The following is a 26,062-nucleotide window of genomic DNA, read 5'->3' on the forward strand; positions in this document are numbered from 1 at the left end:
GCTTCCTTCTCTTGTCTTTTTGGGGAGGCTTGGAGGTGGTGTTTAATGTTGGGTTTTTTGCATTTAGAAGAGACTCCTATAGTTCCTTGAACTTATGTTTTATGAAGGTTATTCAAAGAAAGTAGTTTCAAATTTGTAGATCATGTCTTGAGTATAAGGAAGAATTATTTTAATCTGGAAGGACAGGAGCTGCTTTTCTCAAGTATTGTACAGTGATGAGTGGGCATGGTGAGACCAGATTTCAATGTATGTAAAAGAAAGAAGTAAAGCTAACACATTCATTTCACTGTCTTGGTCCTAAATGATAAATTGTGATTCCTTTGCACTATGAAAGGGTGTTTCAAACCTATAATAGAAACGATTAATGCAGGCAGAAAGAGATTGCAGGTCAATTTGCTTAACAGTAAAGTAACTGAACCACAGATAAATAGATTAAGAGAAATTGATTAGGATAAAAGATTTCCCACAATCTATCCTACTTGCATCCCTGTGTACAGTTTGACGGGAAGCCATTCCAAGACATTTTCTGAGTATGAATAAATTTGCCAGGATGCCTATTATATTTTTCATTCTCATGTATTTCTGTACCACTGGGAAACAGAAATGAATAGGTATAAAAATAACATGAGACTGTTCTTGAATAAAAGCAAAATTTATCTTAAAAGTAATTTTGTTTTTTCAACAGAGCTGCAAATTGCAGACACCAAATTTGGTAAATGACCCATTTTAACTAAATGTTTCAAGTCTGGAGTTGTGTTGGGTTTTTCACAGAAGAAAAATTGAACTTCTGAAGCTGTTAGTCTTATTCAACATTGGCAGAAAAAAAAAAAAGAGAAAGAAAAAAGTCTTTGCTATAGAAAAATGTTTAAAAAATATTTGAAGAAAGAAGAACTTTGGCAATAATCACCCCAAAATGACTGTATGGATACCTTCAGGCTTACCCGATACAGAAAATAATTGTCAGTTAGGCTAGTGTAGTCTATATATGGTGTAGTATAGTTAGGTATAGTCAGGCCCGGTATAATGCCAGGAACGGAGGTCAGTGGGAGACAAGTAACGAGCAATACCTAGTTGTCACAGGGTTGCACTTCAGTGTCCCAGTAGGAATTCAGGGTGTCAGACTAAAACTGGGTATCTGGCTTTAGTCCGCTATTCAGAGGTACAGCCTTGCTCTGTAGGCCTAGCTATAAGACCAAATGTACACTTCAGGGATAAATCCAGGGATAGAAGTTGAGCTTCAGGGATAATTCTGAGCTCACAGAATAGACTGACACCCCTCAGCATCCTTCTTAAAAGCTTAATAATGAGCACAACGTTATGATAAGAAATGACTGTGAGGGAAACGGTTATATGAATGCAGTAACTTATTCTTGCTTTCTTATCATACAATCACAGGATCATAGAATGGTTTGGGTTGGAAGAAAACAATCCTCCTGGAATGACTAGAAGTGTATAGGACTTTTATTCATGTGTGGGTTTTTTTAATGGATCCTTAGAATAGGATAAACAGGCTGTACCTTCTCATCCAGGATGTTTTCTGCTGTGTTAGCACAGAGCAGTATTAGAACTGTGGCAGCAGTAACAGCAGCTTGAGAGAAGTCTTTTGAAAATAGCACTCAAAATACACTTTTCGTGATATTTTCAGTATTTATTTTGGTTCCTTATCCAGTTCTAACTTTTCATTTATCAGAGCTATATTGGTTTTTTGAAGACAGAAAAGCAAACTATTAAAAGACAAGGAATTTTATGATTGTTGCCTTCTTCAGAAAGTTTTAAAATTCTATAGCTTAGGAGCTGATTTCTTAAATGATTTTTTTTCCTCTTACTCTTTCTACACTTCCTTCAAAACATCTGCAATGAATTAAGTTGTCAATTATGATAATGGAAATGCAAAGTAACCTTTTTGAATTCAAGTGAGTTGTGAGAAATGAACTCAATCCCTGGATCTCTTTTTCAGAGTAATCTAAAAGCAGAAGGACACTATGCTACAGAACTACATTTAGACAAACCCTTCTTTTTCTCCCTGCTGGACCACTGCAAAAATTTATCAATAGCAAGTACATGTAGTTAATGAGCTCCTAATAATCCCCCAAGATGAAGTACAATTAAGCTGCAATGTGGATTTTCCCCTTACTGTTACAGTCTAAGATGATGCTACAATAAACCCTATAATCATTGACTTAGTCCAGTCTAAACTGTCCATCTGCTGCTGCTGAGAAGGTCACACCTTGATTCACTGATGACCTCATCAGATCAATTTCCGATGTTTCAAAAATCAGTTTGTAGTGTTTCAAAAGAGATTTGTTCTTACGCACACCCTCTGAAGACCTGCACTGGTTCTACAACCTTCCTTCACTGAAAGGAAATTGGCCTCTTTCTGTGTCCGTGTAGCTTGTGTGAAACACTACGTAATCAGCCACAGCCAGTTCAGATTTACGGATGTTTGAGAGGCGTCACTGTGGTGCCTGTATTACCTGTGCACCCCAACAACAGGGCTGTTTGGGCAGATTTTTGTGGGCAATTAAAAATCCCTGCTGTAAGAGGACTGGAGTGAGTGGATGCTGCTGGGACCACCATCACAAGTTGCCTTAGGACCTGGCTGCATGCAGAGTTGCTTCATCTGCGATAGGCCACTTGGACTCAAGGGACACTTTGCACTTTGTCATCTTCCACAAGTAAAATGAATTAAACACTTTCTGAGGTATGTCTTAGGCATGTGCCTTGTAGTTCTTGGCCCCTAAAGATTTGGTAAGTAAATGATAAAGTCAGGAAGGCACAATATAGTTATTTTGCTTTTTTTTTTTTTTTTGGTGTGTTTTTTGTTTTAAGAGTTGGTATGATTAAAGCAAGGTATTTTGGGGCTTTTCTCATCAGTGTAGGAGAATATGTGTTTTAATAACTCTGTATGATTATCTGGAAGGTCAGGACCAAGGTATTATTTCAGATGAGTGGAACATGAGTAGAGTAAGGGTGAAAGTCAGAGCCTCTTACTGACTTACTAGATACCATCAGGTAAGAGGCCATTTGAAGTCTAGGTGTAGCAGTGTTCTCGCACGAGCAGCAATGACAGCCAGAGGCAAATGAAATAAGCCTCAAGCTATGAGACATCATCTATATAGCCTCTGCCATGGCTGCAGCTGAATAATGCGGCTACAGAATAACGAAGGCTCCATTACATTATTTGCAGTTAATGCATGACTTGTGTTAAGGAAACGAAGAAAGCTTTTTTTAGATGATGAATTTAATCTTATTTAAAATTATAGAAGATTTAATTAATTATAAGTAAATTTAAGGAAAATTAATTTCCTTTAAAATGAAAGAAAATCAGGTTTTCTTAAAGCTTTTCTTCCCTACAAAAAGTATTTTGCTCGTTGCAGGAATGGTATCCCTTTTTTCCAACAAGAAGTTTTAAAACCTGCTTTTAATGGTTGTCTGAAAACATCTTGTAGCATTTTGAAACAGGGGAGTTGTATGGTACATTTTTAATATGAACTTTGTTTTAAAAATCTCCTGAAACCCACCATGTCTTTGGGAAATGTTAAGCCCAGCAGTTAGAGAAGAGGCATTTCTTAGAATTTTCTAACTGGAGGGGGGAGGGAAATTTCCATACAGGGACATCAATTTTCTAGTGACGTCTAGTTGCTAATGTAGAGGAAGTCCCTTGACAAGTTGCTTAGCAGGATAGTTCGCAGCAACATGACTTCAATTCTGGTCTGCCTTAAAAATGTGGCCTAAAAATAAGAAAGCTAAAAAGCTTTTGTGGTTGTTTTGCTCACATTATCTAAATTACAGAACAAAATACAGAAGGGAAATAAAAAGAACAAGCAACACTAAAAAATTAATCTGGTGGTTATACATAATTGCAATTACATGAGCCATAAGCAATAATTGGTATCTTTATAAAAACATCCTCTTTTTTCTTTTTTTTTTTTTTTCCCTTTTTCCTTTTTTCTTCCCCCCCTTCCACATAGCTCAGTAAACTTTAGGAATTTTCAGTGATCTTGGGAAAGCCTTTCTCTTAAAAAGCAGTATAGTTTGGGACATAGAGAGAAGGCATGTCCTTATTTTCCTCTGTTTCACAGAAGACAGAATTTTGGTCTCCTTTTCTCCCCGAACACTTCATTTGATTGAACGATGGCCTCTGGTGAAAGATAATGTATAGTCTTGAAGTGTGTAGGTCCCAGCTTCTGCAGCAGAAGAGGAAGATGTGCCAGAGAGCTCTGGCTTAAACTCTGCAGAGCCTCAGGTAAAGCAGTCAGCAAAACCCTACAAGGAGACAAAACCGTTCAATTAGAAGGAAAAAAAAAAAAAAAGTAAAATCCCATGTGCAATGTGATCTGATATATCCTAGATCTTTTGCTGCAATTTAATGACACCTCAACAAGATTGCTGCTTACTGACTGACAGCGCTGATACTTCGTTCTGATGGCACTCACGGTGACATTGGCTAATAGTTTCTTTCAATAGCAAAATGATTTATTAAAAACATAATTCACTGGGAAAAGATTTGTTCTCCTAGAAGCACGCTGATAAGTAAATAAATCTGTATGAGAGTTTCCTGCTGTTTATTGCATTGTTGCAAAGTGATGGGCCCTTCATCGCTTACAGATGCTGACAGATTAGTGTTTCCATACAGGCATGCTAGGCTTCCAGCTGCACTTAGTATGAATGGCTGGTAGTAATGCTTGTATGCACTTTTTAAAAAAAAGATATATTTCATTATGCTGCTTTCTATACATCTGTTTTTTAGGAGAAGATGTAGGTGGGGATGTTTGTACTACATCAGACCAGTCACGCTTCAAATTTTCTCACAATTTTATAGCCACACTGAGGCTGCTGATAGGCTACATTTTATTTTTATGAGTTTTTAAATCAAACTTGAGCCAAATAACTTCTGTCCCCGTGCTTCATCATGAGGTAGGCTGTTCTTTTGTTAAAGAAACATCAAAGCACCATTTCTCCTGATGACTACATGCATCTCTTCTGCTGACATTTTCTTGTTTTGTTCCTGATCCCCAAATTCACATGAAGGATCATAGTGCAGACTATTTGCCACCTCCTGTGCTGAAAATTGCAATGAGTCCTTGCATTAGCTCCATAGTTTTTTGAGAGAGTGTCAGGAAGCTCATGTTAAAACTGTCTATTGAACCCTCTCACTGATTTGACTGGGGAGTTGCAAAAGCAGTCTGATTTTATAGAGCAATTAAGTAATTAAACGGTTAAAACCTACTTCTTTCCAACTGGTGGGGTAACTATAATTCTTTTCACTGAGCAGGCTCAGAGTCTGTTTACAGCATGTGCTCACATGGATTCGAGTGGTGAACTGGGAAGATTAATCTTCTCTACAGCGTTATGTAATTCCTCAGTGTGTGTTTCAAAACCCTTCTGTACAAAACCCATAAAACTGGCAGGACAGAGGTATCAATCCAGGTCCATGACCTGACCCTTTCTCAGGTCCCAGCGTTAGCCCCTGCCTTCCAGAAAGGTGCCAGTGGGCAGCATGCCAACAGCAGGTTAAAGCTCTAGAATCGTGGGCTCAACAGAAAATCTTCGAACTTGCTTAAAACCTGCTGATTAGTACTAACAGATAAAACTAAAATAATAGACAGAGACTATATTGGCACTGATTAAGCAAAATAATTTCTCTGACCGAAGCTTGTGGAAAAAGCAGTGAAAAATAAATGATCCGTTTCTAAAATGGAGCTTTGTGATGTAAGTGGACAACTAACCGGCAGAATCCCCTCTTTCCCTGTGGAATGTCTGCTGAAAGCTATATGAATAACCATGAGACTGTGACCAGCACTTCTCCCAGGGCTGGGAGACCTCCCATTCTGCAGACCCTTGACCTCCTGTTTTTGGGGTCTGCTGCTGTTAGACACTCCAGAATGAGGGTCACAAAAATATCTTGCAAGAAGATATTTTTGTTTATGTTGTTATCACTTGTTTCTTGAAACTGAAAAATTGGAAAGTTGTCTTTATAAGTGTAGTGGTCTGTGTTGGTCTTGCTCTGTTTTTGCTTACAAGAAGTTTTGTGTCATCTTTAAAGCTTCTTTTGAAGAGAATATAAGCTTAAAAGCACAGTAATGTCATTTGAAAACGTGGTTGTGTTTAGATGAATGTGGACTAAAACTCTTCCTGATGTCAAAATACCAGACACAATTTCAAAAAGATTAAGTAGCTTATAGGGAGAAAGAGAGAAATGAAAAAACTCGTTTATAAATACATGGGGGTTTCATATATATGTGTGTATACATGTAAATATATATGCACAGATACATGTATATGAAAGATCACCCTGGCCTTAGAAAATGTCTTGGCTTTTTTTTTTAAAAGTACAACCCTCAGTAGACTGAGAAATCATATTTAATGCAATGATTACATCTACATGTTGGATTAGAAGCTCTGAAAACCCAAAAGGAATAAGGACCGTAGGTTGTAAACAGTGTTTTAGCAATAGATTTCAAAAATACAGTAATCAAGGGAAACAATTTTTTGTTCATTTTAGGATTGCTCAACTCAAAGCAATGAAAAAAACAGAATTCAACTGAAGACAGTAAAGACTAGACTGCTCAGGAAGGGTTGAGCCTGACTATTTCTGAAACAGTCCGTACAAAGCTATTGAAGAAAAAGTATTTTGGTTTGGGTTTTGTTGGTTATGTTTTATGTTGGGTTTCTTTCCCACTTTAACTATAGATATTGGATATTTATTTATATAATAGACTGTCTCAATTAGTACTCTCCCAGGATTTAGCTGACAAATGCTGAATGCCTTGTAATATTATGATGAGTAATGATCATTGGAGGTGGAGGAAAGGGAGGTTGCAGACTGATAATATTTATGAATCCGCCCTGAAGCTTTTTGCGTTTAAACATAATGCATTTCATTGACTTAACTGAGTTTTTAGATAATCCTGTGTATTTTTCTAATTGTTATAAATGTAACCTGGTAAATGTATTACATCAGGGAAGCATTTATCTCCTTAAACGCAGTTTTCTTTTCTAATCTGGATGGAGATAGGAAAAGGAAATTAGAGCAGACAAAAAATAAGTAGTACACATAAGGATAATGTACGTCACATGGCTTTAACAGGCATTGCTTAGCTTCTCTGCTTTTGCTCAATGAAAACTCAAATGCAACTAGAGGATTCTGAAACGAGTTTCATTAAGTAGGAAAGAGTGGAGTTATAAAAGGAGAGACAGGAAAGCTGAGTAAAAAAAGCTGAAATGTAGATGAGCAGGAGCTCATAAACTAGTGAACTCATAAACTAATTTACATAAAATGTGCACTGCAGACTGTACTAGCTGTTGCATTAAAAATATGTGAAGAGCACGAAGTTGGAAAAGTCAGGCACTCAAACTTGGAGCTGCCATGACAGAGGTAGTCTGTGCACATAGTAATAAATGGAGACTTTGAGGTGGTGAGTTAAGCCTTTCTGCTTAACACTGGCAGTTTGCAGGAGAGGCAAGGATTGGAGACTGCTGTGCTGAGAAGTGTCTTCTCTTAGAACATCATTTCCATCTCTCCATCATGGCAGTGATGGCAGAAAAAGTTAGACGTGCTGGGGAACGTGACATGTGAGTCACTGAGTTACCTGGCAGTAGCAGGACCACAGTGTAGTTTGAAACTGGGCACAGAAAAGAAGAGTGGACACATGGAGGAGGAGTTTACACGTTCTCTGGTGAGATGTGATAGATCTGAATAATTTCACACGGTACTCTATAGCCTGTACAGAAGCATGCAGAGATATTTTTAACGGAGGTTTCTAAATCAGCTCCACAGGATTAATACCTACTTATTTATACTGAAATACAATTTTTACTTTGTTACTAAGGTATCTTAAGTATCACCTTTCCTCTACCACACTCTTGGGATACACTGTATTCTGGTTTAAGGTATTTTGGAATGGATTTGCATTGACTGTTAAAGCTTGTAGGGAGAGTTACTTGAGGATACAAGTATGATCTGTTTGCCATACAGAACCTGGGGAAACAAGTCCTTGAGCCTTCTTTACTACTCCTACGCAAGTGTTAGCACAACCATCAGTGACCACATAAGTCATCTACCTGATAGTCCATATGTGTTCTGTTAGTTTTTCTTGCAATATTGTCAGACCAAAGACTGTCACTAGGGTATCACACACAGGCTGTCATCTACAGCTGCAGTAGTGGAGGAAAAAGAAAATAGATTTTGTTAATTTATACATGCCACTTCTGCAGAAATGATGGAGAAGAATAAGGTGCTTATTTACTTAAAGCAACGTAGCCTTGCATTGGCTGTGTTAATTGGTCATTGTCAAAGCTGTGATATTTGCAAGAAAGTACTCAATTTATAGCTGTACTTTTTCTTTCAGCCCCATTCTCTTTCTCTTCACTTGTATTTTTTTTAAACCATTGCTTTTTTTTTTTTTGCACCTTGCTCTCCTCAACAAAAAGTTGATATCTTGTCAAAACCACAGAACATTCAAAATGAAATGTTATCAGTGACGCTGGGAATCTTTGAATAAGCTAATGAAAGAGAGTTTGGTTTCCCCAGAAAAAGTCTTTGGCATCCTGGTCTGTCAGTCTGGGAGTCCACACTTTCTGTGATGGAAAAGTGGAAATGACCGAGCTAAAACATCTCTGGCATTATCCTGTACCCAGCAGTAGGTTTATTCTGTTAACAATTAGTGACTCTGTCAATGAGACTGTGTTGTTGCTGAGGATTTAGCATCAACTTTGTTGACGAATTATTACAGATATCTGTATTAAAATATTTTTATCTTTGTCTTCTACATAACAAATGGCCAGAAATAGGGTGGTGTGTTTCAATTTTTTTTTTTTTTAAGGCTTGATTTGCATCTACTTAAAAGAACATTTAGTTTACTAAGTCAAGTACTGAAATAAAGAAATGTGCCAGACTTATGATGCCCTGTGCGGCCTAATTCTGCCCTCTTCTGCTTATATATCCTGATAATTATTCCTTGTGGAGTGATTGCCTTGTGCCAAAAGCTTATGTGTCTGATATGCAAAACATTTAAACTTTCTTTTTTTCTTCAGGTACCTATGAAACATTACATTTGGTTAGTCTGATACGTTATGTGCAGATGCAGAGCTTCACGAAAGAGGTCTGCATCTAATCCCTCCTCCTCTCACCACAGAGAGGTGGAAATAAACCACAGGAATTTGTTCATTTATTATCTTCTGCCATTGAGTGATGGAAGGGGCAACACAAGCCAGCTCAATGTCTGTCTGGAGAGTGATGTGGCAAGCAAAGTCCTGAGGAAGTGAAGGTCTGGAAGTGGGTATAACCACTGATGGTTGACACGTAGCCAAAAAAAAGGAAGCCTTAAGCTTTTGAGCCCAGGCCGTAAGGGGCAAAAAGAAAACATAGCTTTGCATCTATATTACCACTTCTAAGAAATTTTTTAATAGGAATAAGTGTGGTTAACAAGGCACTTACTGCAGAAATGCTCAATTAAAATTTTTGACGAGATGGATTTAATTATTTTGTTAAAGAATTATATAAGCTGGTTGTCAATAATCCCATTTCATTTCTATATTATTATACCTCTTCAATAACCATATATCCACCAAAGATTTCCATCCTGAGTATTTCATTGGGCTTTGTCTAGGGTGGGCATGACTGAAGATTGAGTGTTTCTGTATGATGAACACACATAGCTCACCAAAAGGGCTAACGGTCTGAGTCTGTTCCTTGGTTTAAGCAGGCTTTGCTTTCTAGTGAAAGCAATGCTTGGCTCTGAAGGCTATTGGCATTCTAATGGCAGGGTTTTGTATAAAATCTTCCTTTTAAATTTCTTGGTCTGTTGACCTTTGTTTTGATTTCAGTATGAGGACAGATTTCCAGCTGTTGGAGCGAGGAAAGGTAGAAAGGGTGCTTGAGAGAGTGACCATAAAGCACTCTCTTTATGTATGTATAAAAGGTGGACTATAGCCAAATTGCTTTGTGATAAGATTATGCTTCATTTGGTCTCTTTTTTTCCTTCCCTGTGATGTGCTTATATAAGCCTTGAGGATATTAAAATATATTTTGAAACTCCAGTTCATAATGCAAGGGAAAGATTAGACTCTTTCTCCAAGAATGGTGGCTTGAAGCAATAAAGAGTCTGTACATAAATAAACCTCCAGAAGAAATTTCTGTGATAGAGGACTCTTGACAATACAGAAGACCTTTGTATGCACCATCTGAAGCAGGGAAGGAATTTCTGTCTCACAGATGAGTGCACTCAAAAGAACTGTAACAAAGCAGAGCACTACTTTTTTTTTTTTTGATGAGTAGAAAGTTCTTTTGGCTTACAGAATTATATGATGCTGGCTTTCAGTAAAAGCTATGTAACAGATTGTGTTGGATCAGTATATTTTTCTAAGAATGCTCCTCAGTAGTGAAAGATTGCATGCTTCTGTTCTTGACAAAGTGCAACCACATATTGACCTAGTACTGACTTAAAATGAATCATCTCCTCTAGTCCTGAAGAATACTTCATATTTATTTGCTCCTTTCAGAGTAAAGGCAGAAAAACAAAAAAACCAACACCAACAAGTTCAGCTTAGGACTTCTGAAGGTTTAGTGTATAAGTAATGCCGAGACTGGCAGCTGCACCATGCACAGCACTAGCCTGGAGCTCTTCAGGAGAGAAGTAGCCTATTGCATGTTTGGGATATGTGTTTCTTTAGTGGTGCATACCATTTTTTACGCATCTTTGCTTTGCTTAGTCACAATATTTTCAGACATATTTATAGAGGAGGAGGAGGAGGGTAGATAATGAGAGAAAATATGATTGAAGGGAAACAGGAAATGATGTTAAATATTGACAGGGTGGAATGTTTTCAGTGACCAGTTCACCTGCAAACAATTCAAATGCACTCTGATTATACAAAAGAGTAAATGCATTAAAACATGAAAAATTAGAAGGATTTGTCTCTATTTCTATCGATGAACCATGTTACCATAACTTCCTTAAACCTACAAACTTATCATTTCAGATAACATTACCAGGTGTGCTTCTTAGCATAACATAACTTAGGTTTGTTTGAACACTGCTGATGTCCACAATTTTCTTCCAGGAGCAGCTTTAATGATGTGCGTGCATGTGCGCGTGTGTGTAAGACAAGCAAAGAATAAGATACACTCCTACTTCTGGAGGAGATTAAAACAGCTGTTTAAAAGATCATTGCAGCTATTGGTGTTTAGTAGAAGGAATTGAGTGACTTTTCGTCCAGCTGAAACTACTGCTAGAATGCAGACAGGCAGAACGTAACTTTACAAGTAAGAATTTGGCCAGTTTAAGAGTTATAACAATATTTTGTAGAGATCTGTGATTCTATATTTAAGCAGGAAAGTAAAATTGCTTAATGCTTCCTCTCTTTGAATGCATCACTTCAGATTGATAGGGTGGTGGCCATCTAGAACACTTCTGACAGTAACACCACCAAGCAGTTTTTCCCAGAAGTTTTGATAAAAATGTCAAATCTGTACAGAAAATTATTTAAGAATGGAGAATTAAAATGGAAGAAGAAGAAGAAGAAATATCTTGCTTCTGACACCAGTCCTACCTTCTTTTAACAGGACTTCTTGGCTTGCTCTGCCTTCAACCTCAAAATGAGTAACTTTAAACCCAACATAAAGCCAGTCTGCTTCTTCCCATGATTTTTCTTTCCTCCAGCCTTCTGTCCTCCTGTTCCCGGTTATCCCTGCCCCTTCTTTAAATGCCTCAAGTGGAAGAGTTACCTGATGACTGAACTAGTAATGCTACTCTCAGAGCTGCCTGTCTGCCTCTTGGAAAGTTTGACCAGGACAGAGAGAACCAGAAGAATTTCCTTTGAAGCATACTTTTATACCTTCAGCTGTGGTGGTCCTTCAAAAGGGAAGCTGTTGTTTCATCCCCAATGCTTACCTACGGCCTTCAACAGGCAGTCAGGGAAAATCCAGTTGAAAAATTAATTTAGAAAGCTGAATTGTGATCTTAGTGTGTCCAGTTCATTTTCAAAACTGCAGAGTTCAGAAGACAGCAAATAGAGAGGGACGTGGCTAACCTGCTTGCTCTTTCTAAGGACACCTCTAAAGCTCAGCTGATCATTTGGCAGTAGCCAGTTGTGGTGGCAGTGGACCAGGGAACTATTCCTATTTCTTTTTCTGAATGAAAGTAGACTTCTGTTTGTAAATGAATGTGAAAAATAGTATGTTGGGAAACAACACGATTGTGGAAGTGTGAAGAGGTACCCAGAAAAGAAATTTAAACCTAAAAAAGTAATTCTGTAGCAGTACAAATATATCTTTTAAATAATATTAGTAGGCTGATGGTGGGTGGAGGGAGGTAGTGTTGATACCCGAAAACTGAGAAAGACAAAAGCCTGGCACTGGGCTGAATTATCCCAGAATGGATGGAGCTGGGATCTAGGATGTTTGCTAAGATCTCTGTTATACTTCTGGTGCCTTACCAGCATCTAGACATTCATTGTTTTCTGTTCTAAGTAACAGCAGATTTATGAATGATGCTGTCAGAACTGAACAACATACCTTGCAATGAGGTCACATGACACAATCAGTGACTGCAGTAACAATTTATTTTAAGCTGTATAATTCTGTGGCAGATGTGGGCAGAGAAAGATTGACATGCATTAAAAATATTGCCAAACTCAGCATTGTCTTAGCGAGGCGAACGTTATAGACTGTAAAGAAGACAGCTGATATTCATTTTACAGATTACATGTGGTATTATATATCTCACCATCTGTAAGATGCAAGGAGTTAATTCTATTTCTAATCTAAGTCTGATGTCTGATTAGTTTAAATATCTTTGAATTAGTAGAATGATGCTTTGAGTATCAGGTCTTCTGTCAAGAGGTTTTAATGAGTATCAAGTCAGACGATTAAGGTAGAATGATTCAATAGTAAGCATGGAAGCTTCAGATGTCAAGTTAACAAAGTGAAAGCTATTCCAGTAAAATAAGCAACATCAGTTGAGAGTTCAAAGGAAAGCATGGTTTCAGAGGAGTAAGCAGCTTCATTAAACTCTATTAATGATCCCTGTAGATAAATTCTGCATTTAAATTAATGTCTTGCTTCTAGAGAAAGCAGTATTACTGAGCTTGAACCAGTGATGCAAAGAGATTTACATGAGCTGAACATCTGTGATTCCCTGACTACTGATCTCCTAAATAAGATATTTTTTTTAGAATTACATTAGTTGTAGATTTAGTAGTTCACTTCCCCCCCCCCCCCCTCTGTAAAAGACAGCTGTTTGAATTAAATTCATTCTTTATCCTTACAGGGTCTTCATTCTGGTGCCTACTGGATATTGTCCCTATAAAGAATGAAAAAGGAGATGTAGTACTCTTTCTGGCCTCTTTCAAAGATATAACAGACACAAAAGTGAAGATTGCTGCAGAAGACAAAAAGGAAGGTTTGTGTGAATTGCAACACTATTGATAAGAACCAACACTGATAACTTTTTGGGAGTCACACTTTCGTGAACACTCTCTCATGTAACCTTTTCAGTATATAGACCTCCTAGCTTTCCAAAGAAGAAATTAACATATGACATGGAAGGACAAATAATCTATCGAAGTTCTTATTTGTAATTTTTAAAATTTACATATTGCTCCACATTCTGTAAAAACAGAATCCAGGAGACAGAATAATTTGTCCTCAAAATTAAATTTGTTTTAATGTGCCATGATTTAATTTATGCACTTTCTGGATTTTCAGAGGTACATTTTGGAAAAGTTAGACCTTTTCAAACATCCCTTCTGTGAATCTGATTTCAGCATGGCTGAGAAATGAATGAATGCATTTTTTTCATGATTTTCCATGAGCAGAACATACAACTTTAGAAATCATTTTGCGTATTGAGAAGCATGACTATTCTTATGTCATCTAATTGTCATTACATATGAATATTACAATATGAAATTATAAGATTTATTATGTCTTTAGGAATATCCATTAGCAAAATAAATACATTCTTGCTTTTATTTGCTTCTGAAACAAAATAATGTGAAGTTTCTTTCATGAATTTGGAAAAAGATTCTGTTATGCTAATGATTCACAGCTGCCACAAATTGATTTTGGCTGTATAGTGTGGCCAAGTTTTGCTAAATTCTGCTAACACAAAGCAAAGACAGTGTGGGGAGATATAGGTTATGCAGTCAGCATTGACCTATGTTGCATATCAAAGGCAGTGAACTTATTCCAGGTTTACATTTTGTAAAGGTATGGTGAACCAAGACTTTAAGTTTGCAATTTTAAAGTGTCAAAGGAACTGTCTAGGAAAAGTTTATCTATAGACAGAAAGAGTAGCTTTCAAAATTCTGTAAAAATTTCATTACTGTTGAATTTTCCAGTCTACTACTGCTCTCGGATTTATTTAAATTTTTTCCACCCGTGATAGCTATTTGATCTCTGCATATCTTAGAAACAAGTTATATATGGCCTTAGTAGTCCTTTTCTCCTTACCAGTTTCTGAAGTAGGGGAACAATAATATTGATGTTTTTTTCTGATTTTAAATACTAGCTTTCTAATAAAATAGTTATATTTCAGTTACAAAGAAGCATCATTCATCATTCTTTTACAACATTTTAATACTTTAAATCAGAAAATATTATGCTTCCCAGTGCTGCTGAATATTCATAAATCAACATTTATGCTCGCAATGTCTGCCTTTTCTGTGCATTTGGACAAATAATTTCACCTTTGTCTTATTTTCCAAACCTTCAATAATGGAAGGGATTTTTTTCATCCTTCAGTTTTTGCATTGAACGTATTTGAGAATTTCCAAGCTTCCAGACTGAAGCAAGGCTTTGAAGTAGTACACAATTATATTTTGCAGCTTTTCCTTACATCCAGTTTCAACCTAGATGTTTCAACTTTACCTAGAATTAAAATAGTTAATAGGTAAAATGTATTTTATCTAGTTTCTCCTTAAACATCAGAAAACCTTACTCTTATGAAAGCTTTAGGATAGTAATTTATTAAAACATCATTTGAGGGGCCACGCAGAAGAGAGGTTGCCAGATCTGTGTTTGAAAGGCTAATGATTTACCTTATGAGAGATACAAATTTTCAGGATACACTCAGTGAGAAATCACTCTGGTATGCCAGTGACGACATGAAATGGATATATCACTGATTACTTGTAAAATGACAGTTATTGTTTATCTGATTAACATTTTATAGATGTATGCTTATTTTAGAATGGATTAAAATGATCTTCAGCTTTTGATGTGCCCTCATGTCAAATTGTACATCTAAGCAGGTTTTAACTCATGTTTGTTGTTGCACATTTAAAAATTAATACTTCTCCTACTGTGTACTGACACAGGAATGCACTTAGCAGAGCTGCATTACACCAGCAAACGCCCATTCAATTATTATAAGCTTATCAATATTGACATCTGGCTGCCTTTTGTGATGTATTCTTTAGAGCACTATCCTGAAACTTGGTTGTTCCTTCCCTTTATACTCATTTTAAAACCATGGCAGTCATTTTATGCTATGGTGATATTTGTTTGCATCATGGCAACAGAAAATAACACTTTGTGTGGGGCTTTGCCAAATACACTATTTTATATAATGTAGCAAGATAAGAAAGAGGATTTAACCACTTATTCAAAATATTTACAAACAATTCCAGCATTTTAATTTTATATAAATCTACATGGATATATAAAAATAAATTTAATGTTAAGTTAGCTCTTTAAGTAACATTCAAATTCTTTCTGTGCAGAGTGATTCACTAGTCCTCAAGTGGTGAACATCGTCTCATCATTGTCAGAAAAGAATTCCCAGTACAATCTATGCAACCAGTTCAGTATCTGAAATTTCAGAATGTTTAATTTCTAGAAGTAATTGGTTCTTCTTTACTTAGACTACAACTATTATCAGGAATGTAGGATGCACCTTGTATTAACAGAAAATTAAGCTTGCATTTTTTTTGAAAGGTATTGAAGATCTTTTTAAAGCTCAGTAATTAACATCCTTTGCAAAGCAATTGATATATGTTGCCGGATATTATTTCCACAGATAATATTGCTAAAAAGATAAATTTACTTTTTAAAAGATTACTGAGTTTGCCCTTTCAAAAATCAGATAACTTGTAAACTTGGAGTTGAAAACCATCTCTTTCTATAAGATAATTGACATTATATGTAGGTTTTTATTACCTTTTTGGCATATCTCTTGTGGTTTGATTGTGTATGGGAGAACTTAGATACAGACTTGCTCAGTGTGAAACTCTGCCCATGCAATGCTGTTTTTTGATTTGGTCCATCTCTCCTCTGTTCTGCCAAGAACAGACTTCTACAATTTGTATGGTGTACGAATAGTCACATTCCAAGCCCCTTTAATTTTTAAACTCCTTAGAAAGCTTATCTAACAAAATTCCTTCATGTTCCTTTTCTCCTGAGTCTACCCTTGGACCCCCGGCATTCTGCCAACACTCTGTGGTAATACACTCTCATGGGTTGCACCTCCAAAAGTCTTCTCCAGACTTCCTCATGTCCTTCCTACCTTTGGTACCATCTGTTTCTTCTGTAAAATCTTGTTCTCCTTGTACTTCCACAATGACACCTTCTTGAACCTTGTCTTCTGATTTTATGGCCTTTCTTTTATTTTGGTTTGTCTTTACTTTTTCAGACCTCAGGAGCTGACACTCTTTGATTTTCTGCAGGCATTTTCTTACCTATTTTATATCTTCTGTTCACACAACTTCAGTTGCTCCTTTGTGCCAATGCACCTTGCAAAAGTCCACTTTTTGTCTCATTTCCCTTTACCCAGCCCAAATGTCAGATGTCGTCTCTGACCTTTTCTTTTGAATGTCTCATTTTAAATAGAAATCTAACAGATTCTTTTTCTGTTGTTGTTCTGTATAAAATTTTCCAGTGAAATCAGCCCTGTCAGCCCATGGGAAGAGCAGACTTTGTTCTAAGACTTTCATGTAAGAAAAAGGCAAAAACACATGCCTGAGAAGTTCAGCAGTAAAGTGCTGTGACAGTCAGCAAGTGTGACATGGCTTCTTTGCTGTGGTTGGGTTTCTGGTTTTTTAAGTTAATTTACCATCCTTCTCCCCCATCCCTTCACCCCTTCTAATTGCAACGCTCTTAGAGACCTCAACTTGTCAATAGCGATAATTCACTTTCAGCAATATGTTTCCCCTACCTGCAAGTTTATTGTAGAAATATAGTCTGCTTTCCATCTGCTTAAGAATACCTATAATCATTTACTGTTGTAAAAATGAATGAAGTCAAACAGTATTTGCCATAACACCAATGCCCCATTCATAACACTGCTGAGCAGCGTCCAGTTGGACTTCACGCTGTGGGTCACAGTCCTCTGAGCCCAGCAGTTCAGCCAGTTGTCAGTCCAACTCACCGCTTCCACACTTGTTTGTTGGTCGTCATCTCCTCCCCATACTGTTCCTAGTTTGAAGGCCCCCTTGCCAGGGTGGCCTGCCTGTTGGCAAAGATGCTTTTGACTTGGTAATAATGTGGATTAAAAGCTGGCCTACCCCCTTTCCCACCACAGATTAAACTAAGCTGCAAGTGTTAATGGTTTAACTGGTTAGCTTTTCCTGGCTTCTTATCAATCATTAGGTCTATAAGAATTTTGAAGAAAACAGATTTATTTTGATTATGCATCATTTGTTGCAGGGAGAGGTTGTTTTTTCCAGTGTACCAGAAATGAAATACCATGTGACAAATACTTTGCATTCCAGATTTTTATGTAAAAAATATCTGTTGGGGGCAGGGATGGGCTCTTCTTCTAAAGAATTCTGCGGCATGCACTTTGATTTATTCTGCTTAATTACTGTCTCAGCTACTTCGTGATTGCTTAAGCTACAGCAGTGAATATTCAGGGAACAATTTTTCATTTTCAAGGTCCTCACACCTGTCAGGAGGCAGGATATTGAAGGAGGATGTACAGTCACCTAGATGTAAGGTATTCAAAGCAGATAAAGTTGTTTCAGGATGCATGGGGCACCATCCTGTCAATGGAGGAGGTGGGATAAAAGCACAGTTTACTTCAACTTTCTTACTGCCCAAAGGAAGAACGTATCGGGGAAGCCTTTATTCCGCAATGACTCAGTTACATCTTTTCTAGCTTGACTTTCCTCCTGGCTGATCATCAAAGTACGAAGGGTCTGTGTCTTTTCTGCCTTCAGTAAAGAGAAACTGATTTCCTCCTGGTTGGTGCATGTGAGTGTAAATACTTAGGTGACAAAAATAGAGCTGCCTTTCTACTCCCTGTTCTGCAGATAACATGTGAGCTCATAGATGCTCTCCCTCTCCTCTTTCCACCTTCTTATGCAAACAAATAAGTTGTATTTGAGACTTGAGCCTTTAGAGATGTATCATTCTTTATGGACATTGCTATAGCTTTTTACGAAGTGTTAAATGTGAGTGGCAGTTCCCTTCCAGCAACTCTCAGAGAGGCACAGGGTATGTTTTGGAAGTAAGGTGAAAGTGTCCTTCGTGGTATATGTGGAGTGAAGATGAGAAAAAGAAAAGCAAACTGATTCTTGAGCAAATGCAGAGGAGCGGACTGTATTCTGGAATATCCTGGAATGGTGAGAGAATATATGCATTAGCAGCCAAATAGCTCATTGACTCACCAGTTCCTAGATAATTCATGCAATCACCTCTAGATTTTCCGTAGAAACCAAGTTATCAAACTGGGGGTGGGGCAGGGGGTGTTTGTTTTGTTTTGTTGTTCATTTTAGTGCTTTTCTTTTTGTTGTACTAGGTTGATGGCAGACTTAGTGGAAAATATCTTCAGATTTTCCATTTAAAGTTTGTTAGCTCAACCAGGTAAGACTGACAGCAGAAAGCATGGAAGAAACAGGGAATATGTTTAGTATGTGCTTTGCCAGTTAGAAGAGCTCTTCAGAGCTGCATGTGTGGTAGGTGTTTTTTTTAGGTTTTTTTAGGGTTAGGAGAAGGGGGTTTTGAGGAGGTAAAGGGTTTGTAAATACTTTTTTACTTACAATACTTGCTTATGCAAATAAGACATTTATAATTAAATGTCTTATTTTTATGGAAAAAATTGAAAAGGAAGAAATGTTTTTAAAGTCTTTTACAGGCCTAGATACAGCCTGGTGTCTTACATTTTATTAATTAAAAGACCATGAGGACTCGAATGTGTATTTTATATGTACCCTGTGTTCAGAAACACAAAAAAAGGGACTTGGACCATTTCCAAAATTCATCTGTAATTGCACTTATACTGAATGTAGTTCATGCTGTAGCTCCTTGGAGAAACCCTGAGGTCATATAAAGACTTAGCAAATAAGATCTATTACAGGTGAGTTTTGCCTAGCTGTAGCAAAGGCGGTTTTACAACTACCAACCATCCATACCTTGTCTAAATAAAGTTGTACAAGTTTTACTTTATGACCAGTCACTTGCATAGTCTGAAAATCTTATTCCTTGAGAGACAATCAGAGATACTTTCTGGGTGTTTCAAAGACCACATGAAACATATACACAGACATTATAGGGTTTTTAACTTATATATGCATTAGCTCTTTAAAATATTTGTTTTAAAAAGCAACACACACACACATGTTTTAACTCTGGACCAGTTTCATGGACCACAAAACATTTTTATAGCTGACTGATATGGTTCTGAATTGTAGATAAAGACATCAAGAAAAACAGTGTTCATTTTCAAAGGACTTGCTTTCATTACAAGATAGAAATTATTTGGGTGGATATATTCCTATTTTCACTTAAGTGAACAAGGTTATACTCTACTGTCAACTTCTGTAAAAAGCTTTTTTTTTAATACATAATTTCTGCAAAGATCAATGATTTTGAAATTATAACTTGCCTCAAATATTCTGGAAGACAAATTATCAGTAAATAAAGTATATGATTGATGTAATTGAATTAAAGGAAAAAGAAAACCTTTAGGTTCATTGAGATTACATCCTTAAATATTACATTCTTGCACAGAAAGACAGACGTCAACATTTGCTAAGTCAATGAAAAATTTCTCAGTGGCTTAACTAGAAATATTTACAGTCTAGGGTTTTTTTTTAATATTTCAAATATTCTTTGTATTATTAAAATTATGTTTTTGTTTATAATGATAAATTAGTATATCAATTTGCCATGAACCAAGATTCACTGTGGGAAATACAACTTTTTCCAGGAAATAAGTCATATCAAAAAAACAGCTGAAAGAATAAGTGATGACCTAGCTGTAAATTCAGCACTACATTTTGTTCTGTAAGAACTACATATGACCACTCCAGTTTAATCAGTAGACATGTTTCAGTTTTGCTGGCATAATAAAAATGTCAGTTTTTCCATTTGTGAGACAATTCTTGCTAACTGTGCAGTAATAAGCTGGTAAATAAACTATTTTTACAAAACTATGAAATGGCTATTTTTGAGTTGGAATATTTTGTTTTATTATAAGAGATTCTATAAATTTTTAGGTAAAACCTGGGAAAAGGCAGTAGTATTAATTCACCTTCAAAGTTGCTCTGCTAAATCTTGGTCTGTTAGAAGTAGTTGAAGAAAGGTGTGTCTACTTGGATATTTTTTTTCAATTCTGAATCTTATGAGATAGGCCCCAAAACTGGTATTTAAAAAGGAAGATTGATTTATTTATTTAGGAGTGTACACCCATCATTCACCAAAATGGAGGTGGAGAAAGATCCTTTCTTTCGATCTTCCTGTGTCTTTCCCCCCCTACCTGTTTTTTCTTAAAGATGAAAGAATCAGCAGCCCAAAATGTGATTAAGGATTTATCTTATAAGCGTACTACTGTTGAAAGGTCTTTCTGATCCAGTAGTAGTAATGTATACTATTGCTTCTTTTTTCTGCCCGTTCAAAGCTGAATTTTCTCTGAAGGCACCATACTAAAATGACAAAAATCATAGAATTGATTCTGTGTATAACTGGTCTCTTTAAAAAAAAATATTCTTTAATAGCTTTTCAGCTGGTATATGTGTTAAGTACACCTTATTGAATCAGTTAATCATTTAACAGAATAAAAAAGGTGGCTAGAGGCTAGCCTGGATCCACCATACAGCCACCAGTTCTACGAATACTTGGTGGCTGTTGACAGAAAGAATGTGTCATGCAAGGAACAGACCTCCTGCAGCCTATTGCCTATGGCAGTGCTTTTATTCTGTCATTAATACCAAAGCGGGCTTTTATCAGTTTTTTCTTTATTGACACCTGCTGGTGTCCTGTCCCCTAAAAAATAATATCTGAAAATTAGCTAAAGGTTTTAAAAAGAAAATTTGATACCAGCCTTCCATACAATCTGGTTTTGAAGGGGTTTTGTGTTCATTCAGAATGCTTTTGTATTGCTTTGCGCTGGTTGTCTCCTTTGGAATTTCCTTGTTGGGTTTTTTTTGTTTTTCTTTTTTAAGGACTGCCTGTGAAATGTATTTTGCATTAATGATACTGAATGTGATTAAGTACCATCGCGTTTCCTGTAGACATCATTGTATTTATTTTACATTATGTGGACTATTTGTGGGTGTCTGCAAAGATCACGCTTTGTCCTGTGCTTTTCCTTACCTTATGGTGCAAGTGATGAGGGTTTCTCAAGATTTGTATTAGAAGGACAAAAAAAACCTTGATTGCACTTCTTACAGGAAGCCTTTTGTAGATAGAGTTGTAAGATTAATAAATGATGGATAAATTCTTTAATAAATGGTTCATTGAACCAAGGATCAACAAGGAATAGCTCGGTGCTTATAAGATATCTCAGCAATCATCAGCATGTTATCAGGCAACATCTCACGGTGCAATTGGGCCTATTAGCTGTGATGACACCCTGGAGAAATACACAGGAAAAGTAATGGGGGAGGTTTATTTTGTCTGATTTCAGAATAAAACAGTGAGAGAGAGGTCACACAGGTATGTGAATATGTCGCCCCCACTCTGTGTTTTGAGGAGGGAAGGGTCTAACCAGCAGTGGTTTGAAGTCACAGCGTTAGCCTGGTTACTATGCCTCTTCAGAGTGCTCCAGCGTGCTCGTGGAGCAGCACTGTAGATCTCTTAAAATGTGTCTGTGTCTGGATGCTTCTTAGCAGTGAAGAAAGTCCATTTGTCCTGTTCCACCTTTTTTTTTGTTTTTGAAAAGGAAATTGAATTCATACATTCACAAGGATATTATTTCTATGATAAATTTTCTTAGATGGGTGCTGGCATTTCCTGCTGTTTCCTCTCATGATTTACTTCAGCTTTGTAAACAATTAAATAAATAAAAATGTCCTTAGCTACTCTGCCAGCTTATCCAATCCTCTGAGTAAAATGTTAATAGAATAGAAATTTTCTCTATTTATTCCTCACACTTGCTCATGGATCTCAAAAGAGCTAAGAACAAGTAATCTCATTATTTTATGCAAACTTGTTTGTAAATGTATGCATTATACTATTAAATAAGCCTTAAAAATGTATTTTTTCCAGATAGCAGGTGCTATAGGGTTGACTGTCCCTGTAAGTCTGGAGTCATCCCATTGTAGCTTGCTGTTTTTCTTAGAACTCTTTCTTTCAAAGTGTTTAAAGATAGCTATATCTATCCTATCATTCATATTTTTGCCATTTGCATCTTTGTGGACAGTCAGGTTTGCAGCATGTCATGTCTTGAGATGGTCACGCTTATGTTATTTGAAGAGGATAATAAATGTGTCTGAATGAACCTTACCCTAAGCCTAACAGCCCCACCTGGCAGGCAAAGAGGACAGGAGTGGCAATCAGGTAGCTGGGGCTGGAACGTAAGCTTGCATGTGGAGCTAATGTGGCTGTGAAGATGCAAAAAAAGCAGCTAATGGTTATGGTCTTGTCCCTAGAGGTACACTATCTTATCAATGGCTACTGTACTCCTAGGAGTGAACAACATTGCAGAAATACTACTAAGAGGTCCAAGTTTGCAGCCTCGCAGCCTTTCAGATAGCTCTGTCACATTGGTGAATGTAAATAAAGTTACTGAGGTGTGCATGTGTTTCTAGGACTAAACCCTCAGATTACTTCACCTCCCCCCTCTCTACTTCATTCACACGTTGTCAGTATGTTGTGTTCTGGGCTGAATTTGAGATGCTGGTTGCTTTTATTAATTCCCTGACTTTATGTTTGCTTAGGTATAAAAACAGAGAAATCTCTTGGATTTTCCTGTGTAATATGAATTAAATGCTAGATACCAATCTTTCTCTTTTGTGTCCGTGCATGCCTGCATGGAGAATTTCCTGTGGCCATGATCTCTGTCCAGGCTGGGAGATAATTCCGTGCGAGGGCATGTTGGGCATTTCATCACACCAGAGGGAAATCTAGGTAGTGGTTCTGGTTAATGCATATTTTTTTGTGATAATGCATAACCTGAGGAAAAAGTGAAGGCAGTTCTTTCAAAGGGATACAAATTAATGCTGTGAAAATGAGGAAAAATACCAAGGCTGAGCTATTTTTTGTCAACTTTTCTGGCCAGAGAAAATTAGCTTATTTCAGTATCTGGAAAGAGAGATATTTCATGGTCTCATGCCACAGCTTGCCTGCTACGGAGTGAGCATAATGCTTCTGGGTCACATCAGAGTTACTCAGTGCAGACAGCTTGAGTCCGCTATACAAGAAAGTTATGGTGGTTCTGCTCATATGTGCTGGATTTACCTTCCAAGGGAGTTCCTATAGCTGCACAGTTACAGCCAGGCATCCGTAGAACCAGACAGGGTGGTACTGGGCTGCAGCCTGCTTGTGCCTGGGGGAGAGCTACCAGGCCCATAAGCTGGTTCTGTCACCCTGTCAGCGGTCCTGAGAAGGAGGACCCCTGGGAGCTGCCAGGCTGCAATGGGCTCCTTTGGCCGTATGTTGATCACTCCTCCAGGTCTGGCTCTGCCTCAGGAAGGACTTGTGGTGCCTTTCGTTTGTTACCACCCGAAATTCATGACTGAAAGAACAGTATGAGCCCTGTCTCCCATTTGATGATTGAACACTTTATTTCACATTTCAAGGATTTAAATGTATCATACTTTATCTGGGGAATGAGAACATCCTAAACCATTATAAAGTATTCTGGACTGTATCTAATGCTATGCTGATGTGCTCTGAAGGAGAGCAGACATAGACGTGGTTTTCATCTGGTCACTAAAGCTGAGTTTACAATTCTGTTGCATTTCTAGGGCAGCGTATACCTAGCAGAGCTTATCAGAAGTTGTTGAGTTTTATTTTTCTGATTTATACCTAGGGAGCAGATTTTTTTTTTTTTTTGGGGGGGGGGGGCTGAGGTGCCAAAGGGACAAGGACAACCCCCCCCCCCAAAAAAAAAAAAAAAAAAAAAAAAAGGAAAGAGTTATGCCTGCACTTTCTATTAACTTCAAGTAGAAGTTTGATGTTCCATGTTCTTATATGAACACAAACAGAAAAGTCAACAGTTACAAGTGTCTGACTGTGCTTTTTTTGCTGCAACCTTCCCTTACAAGATTGTAAGAAGTCTTAAACTGTTATGAGACTGTTAAGATTGACAAAGAGGTGGTGGTGTTACTTTTCTTAGAAAAGGATTCTGATATTCTCATGTGTCATGGTTGTGGTGCTATACCTAACCTCATTTGAAAGAAAAAACCACACAGAGGGACAGCAAGAAGAGTTAAAAAGCATCCTACCACCTTTCTGATCAAAGGGGATTTCAGACTAAATTGCAAAGCAACCTTTTTTTAAGAGCCAGGGGGGCAGAGAGGGCTGTGATTAGAGTCACGCAGGAAGGGGTGTGTAGAAGCACCAGGAAACAGAGCCCAAAATCTGAGATTTTTTCAGAACCACAATTTCTCGCAGTATTTGGGGAGATGAGAAATTCTTTTGATTTTAAGCCCAGAGTAAAAACAGAACAGCTGTATTTAAAATTACTTTCTGCTTATGGTTGAATTTACTATTGTATCTTTTTGCTAATAACAGTCATGGAAAGACAAAAGCAAGTCTGTTGGGTACCTAATTTTTTTTTAAGAACCAGAAAGGAACAGCTGGGTTTTTATAAAAAAATGAATTGTCTCCTTCAGAATAGTGATCTGTGAACTGAGCATGACATGAAAAGAATGAAGTTTACAGACACAGTCGCACAAATTCAAAGGCACACCAGGTGAGTAACGTAGTTTACTAAGGATCAGGATTGCTTCTTATACTAAAGGCACTGGGAAGATCAGAAAGCAGATTTCACAAATGTTATTCACTGATTTATGTTATAAGCTAAACACATGCTTCAGTGATGGCAGTGTCTGATGGCATCTTATCTGCACAGGCAACTCATATTTTTTTCACTGCTAAAATCTTTACCATTTCTGTTTAAGAAGAAACATATTATTACTTCATAATGAATATCACACTTTCCTTTTTTATCTGTGCTTTGCTGTCTCTAAGAGTTGAGTGACTTCCAGTGTTAACGTAGAGGTAGCATTAATCCTTTGCAAGTAGTGGAATCAGCGTGTGATGGAAGTTACTTACTGTGCAAATATGGAACTAGTATGATTCTAAGTGCCATATCAAGCCCCACAGCCTTAACAGGTTGGTTAATGCAGAATTCTTAGTGTCTGGAATGCTAAATCGATGTAGGAGAGATGGGATCCATCTAAAGCAAAACATTATCAGGCCGATGGCACATGAAATCTAAAGTCTTAGGAGGAACTTTTCATTTAAAGAGTAGACAGAAAACCAAAAAATCAGTGTCAATAAATAAATAGGAAAAAAGAAACATCTTTAACTGAATATGTGTACATAGACTGTCTCCATAGTAATTATTGCCATTCTGGAAAGAGATGGAGTTATTCACAGCTTTCAGCTCAGTGCTCAGTATGTAAGAAAAAGGCAAATCTGAGGTTATGAGTTATTATAAAAACCCTGATGACATTATTACGCTATTGTGTCAGGCAATTTTGTATCCATATCTTGACCATTGCACATTATTCTGGAAAAGGAGCTATTAAAAGGGTATCTTTAAAAAGACTGGGAGATCTAGGAAGGGTAAAGAGAAGGCCTTTGAGATGAATCAGAGGTAGAGCTCCACTTCCACACACGAAGAGCCTTGTATTGCTGGGGATGATGAAAGTGCTCAGAAACTCCACCTGA

At 37.2% G+C, this 26,062-nt stretch overlaps 1 protein-coding gene across 3 annotated transcripts in view; it reads left to right on the top strand.

Moving 5' to 3' along the window:
* The window catches only part of KCNH8 (potassium voltage-gated channel subfamily H member 8), a 195,821-nt gene that overhangs the window by 65,012 nt on the left and 104,747 nt on the right, over positions 1-26,062 (top strand). For all 3 annotated transcript variants that reach the window (XM_056338272.1, XM_056338273.1, XM_056338274.1), the window contains exon 3: positions 13,272-13,403. In XM_056338272.1, coding sequence (XP_056194247.1) covers positions 13,272-13,403 — 132 coding nt within the window. The remainder of the gene's footprint in view (positions 1-13,271; positions 13,404-26,062) is intronic.

The sequence above is a fragment of the Falco biarmicus genome, chromosome 4 (assembly GCF_023638135.1).
Source record: "Falco biarmicus isolate bFalBia1 chromosome 4, bFalBia1.pri, whole genome shotgun sequence".
In the NCBI taxonomy this organism is placed as follows: domain Eukaryota; kingdom Metazoa; phylum Chordata; class Aves; order Falconiformes; family Falconidae; genus Falco; species Falco biarmicus.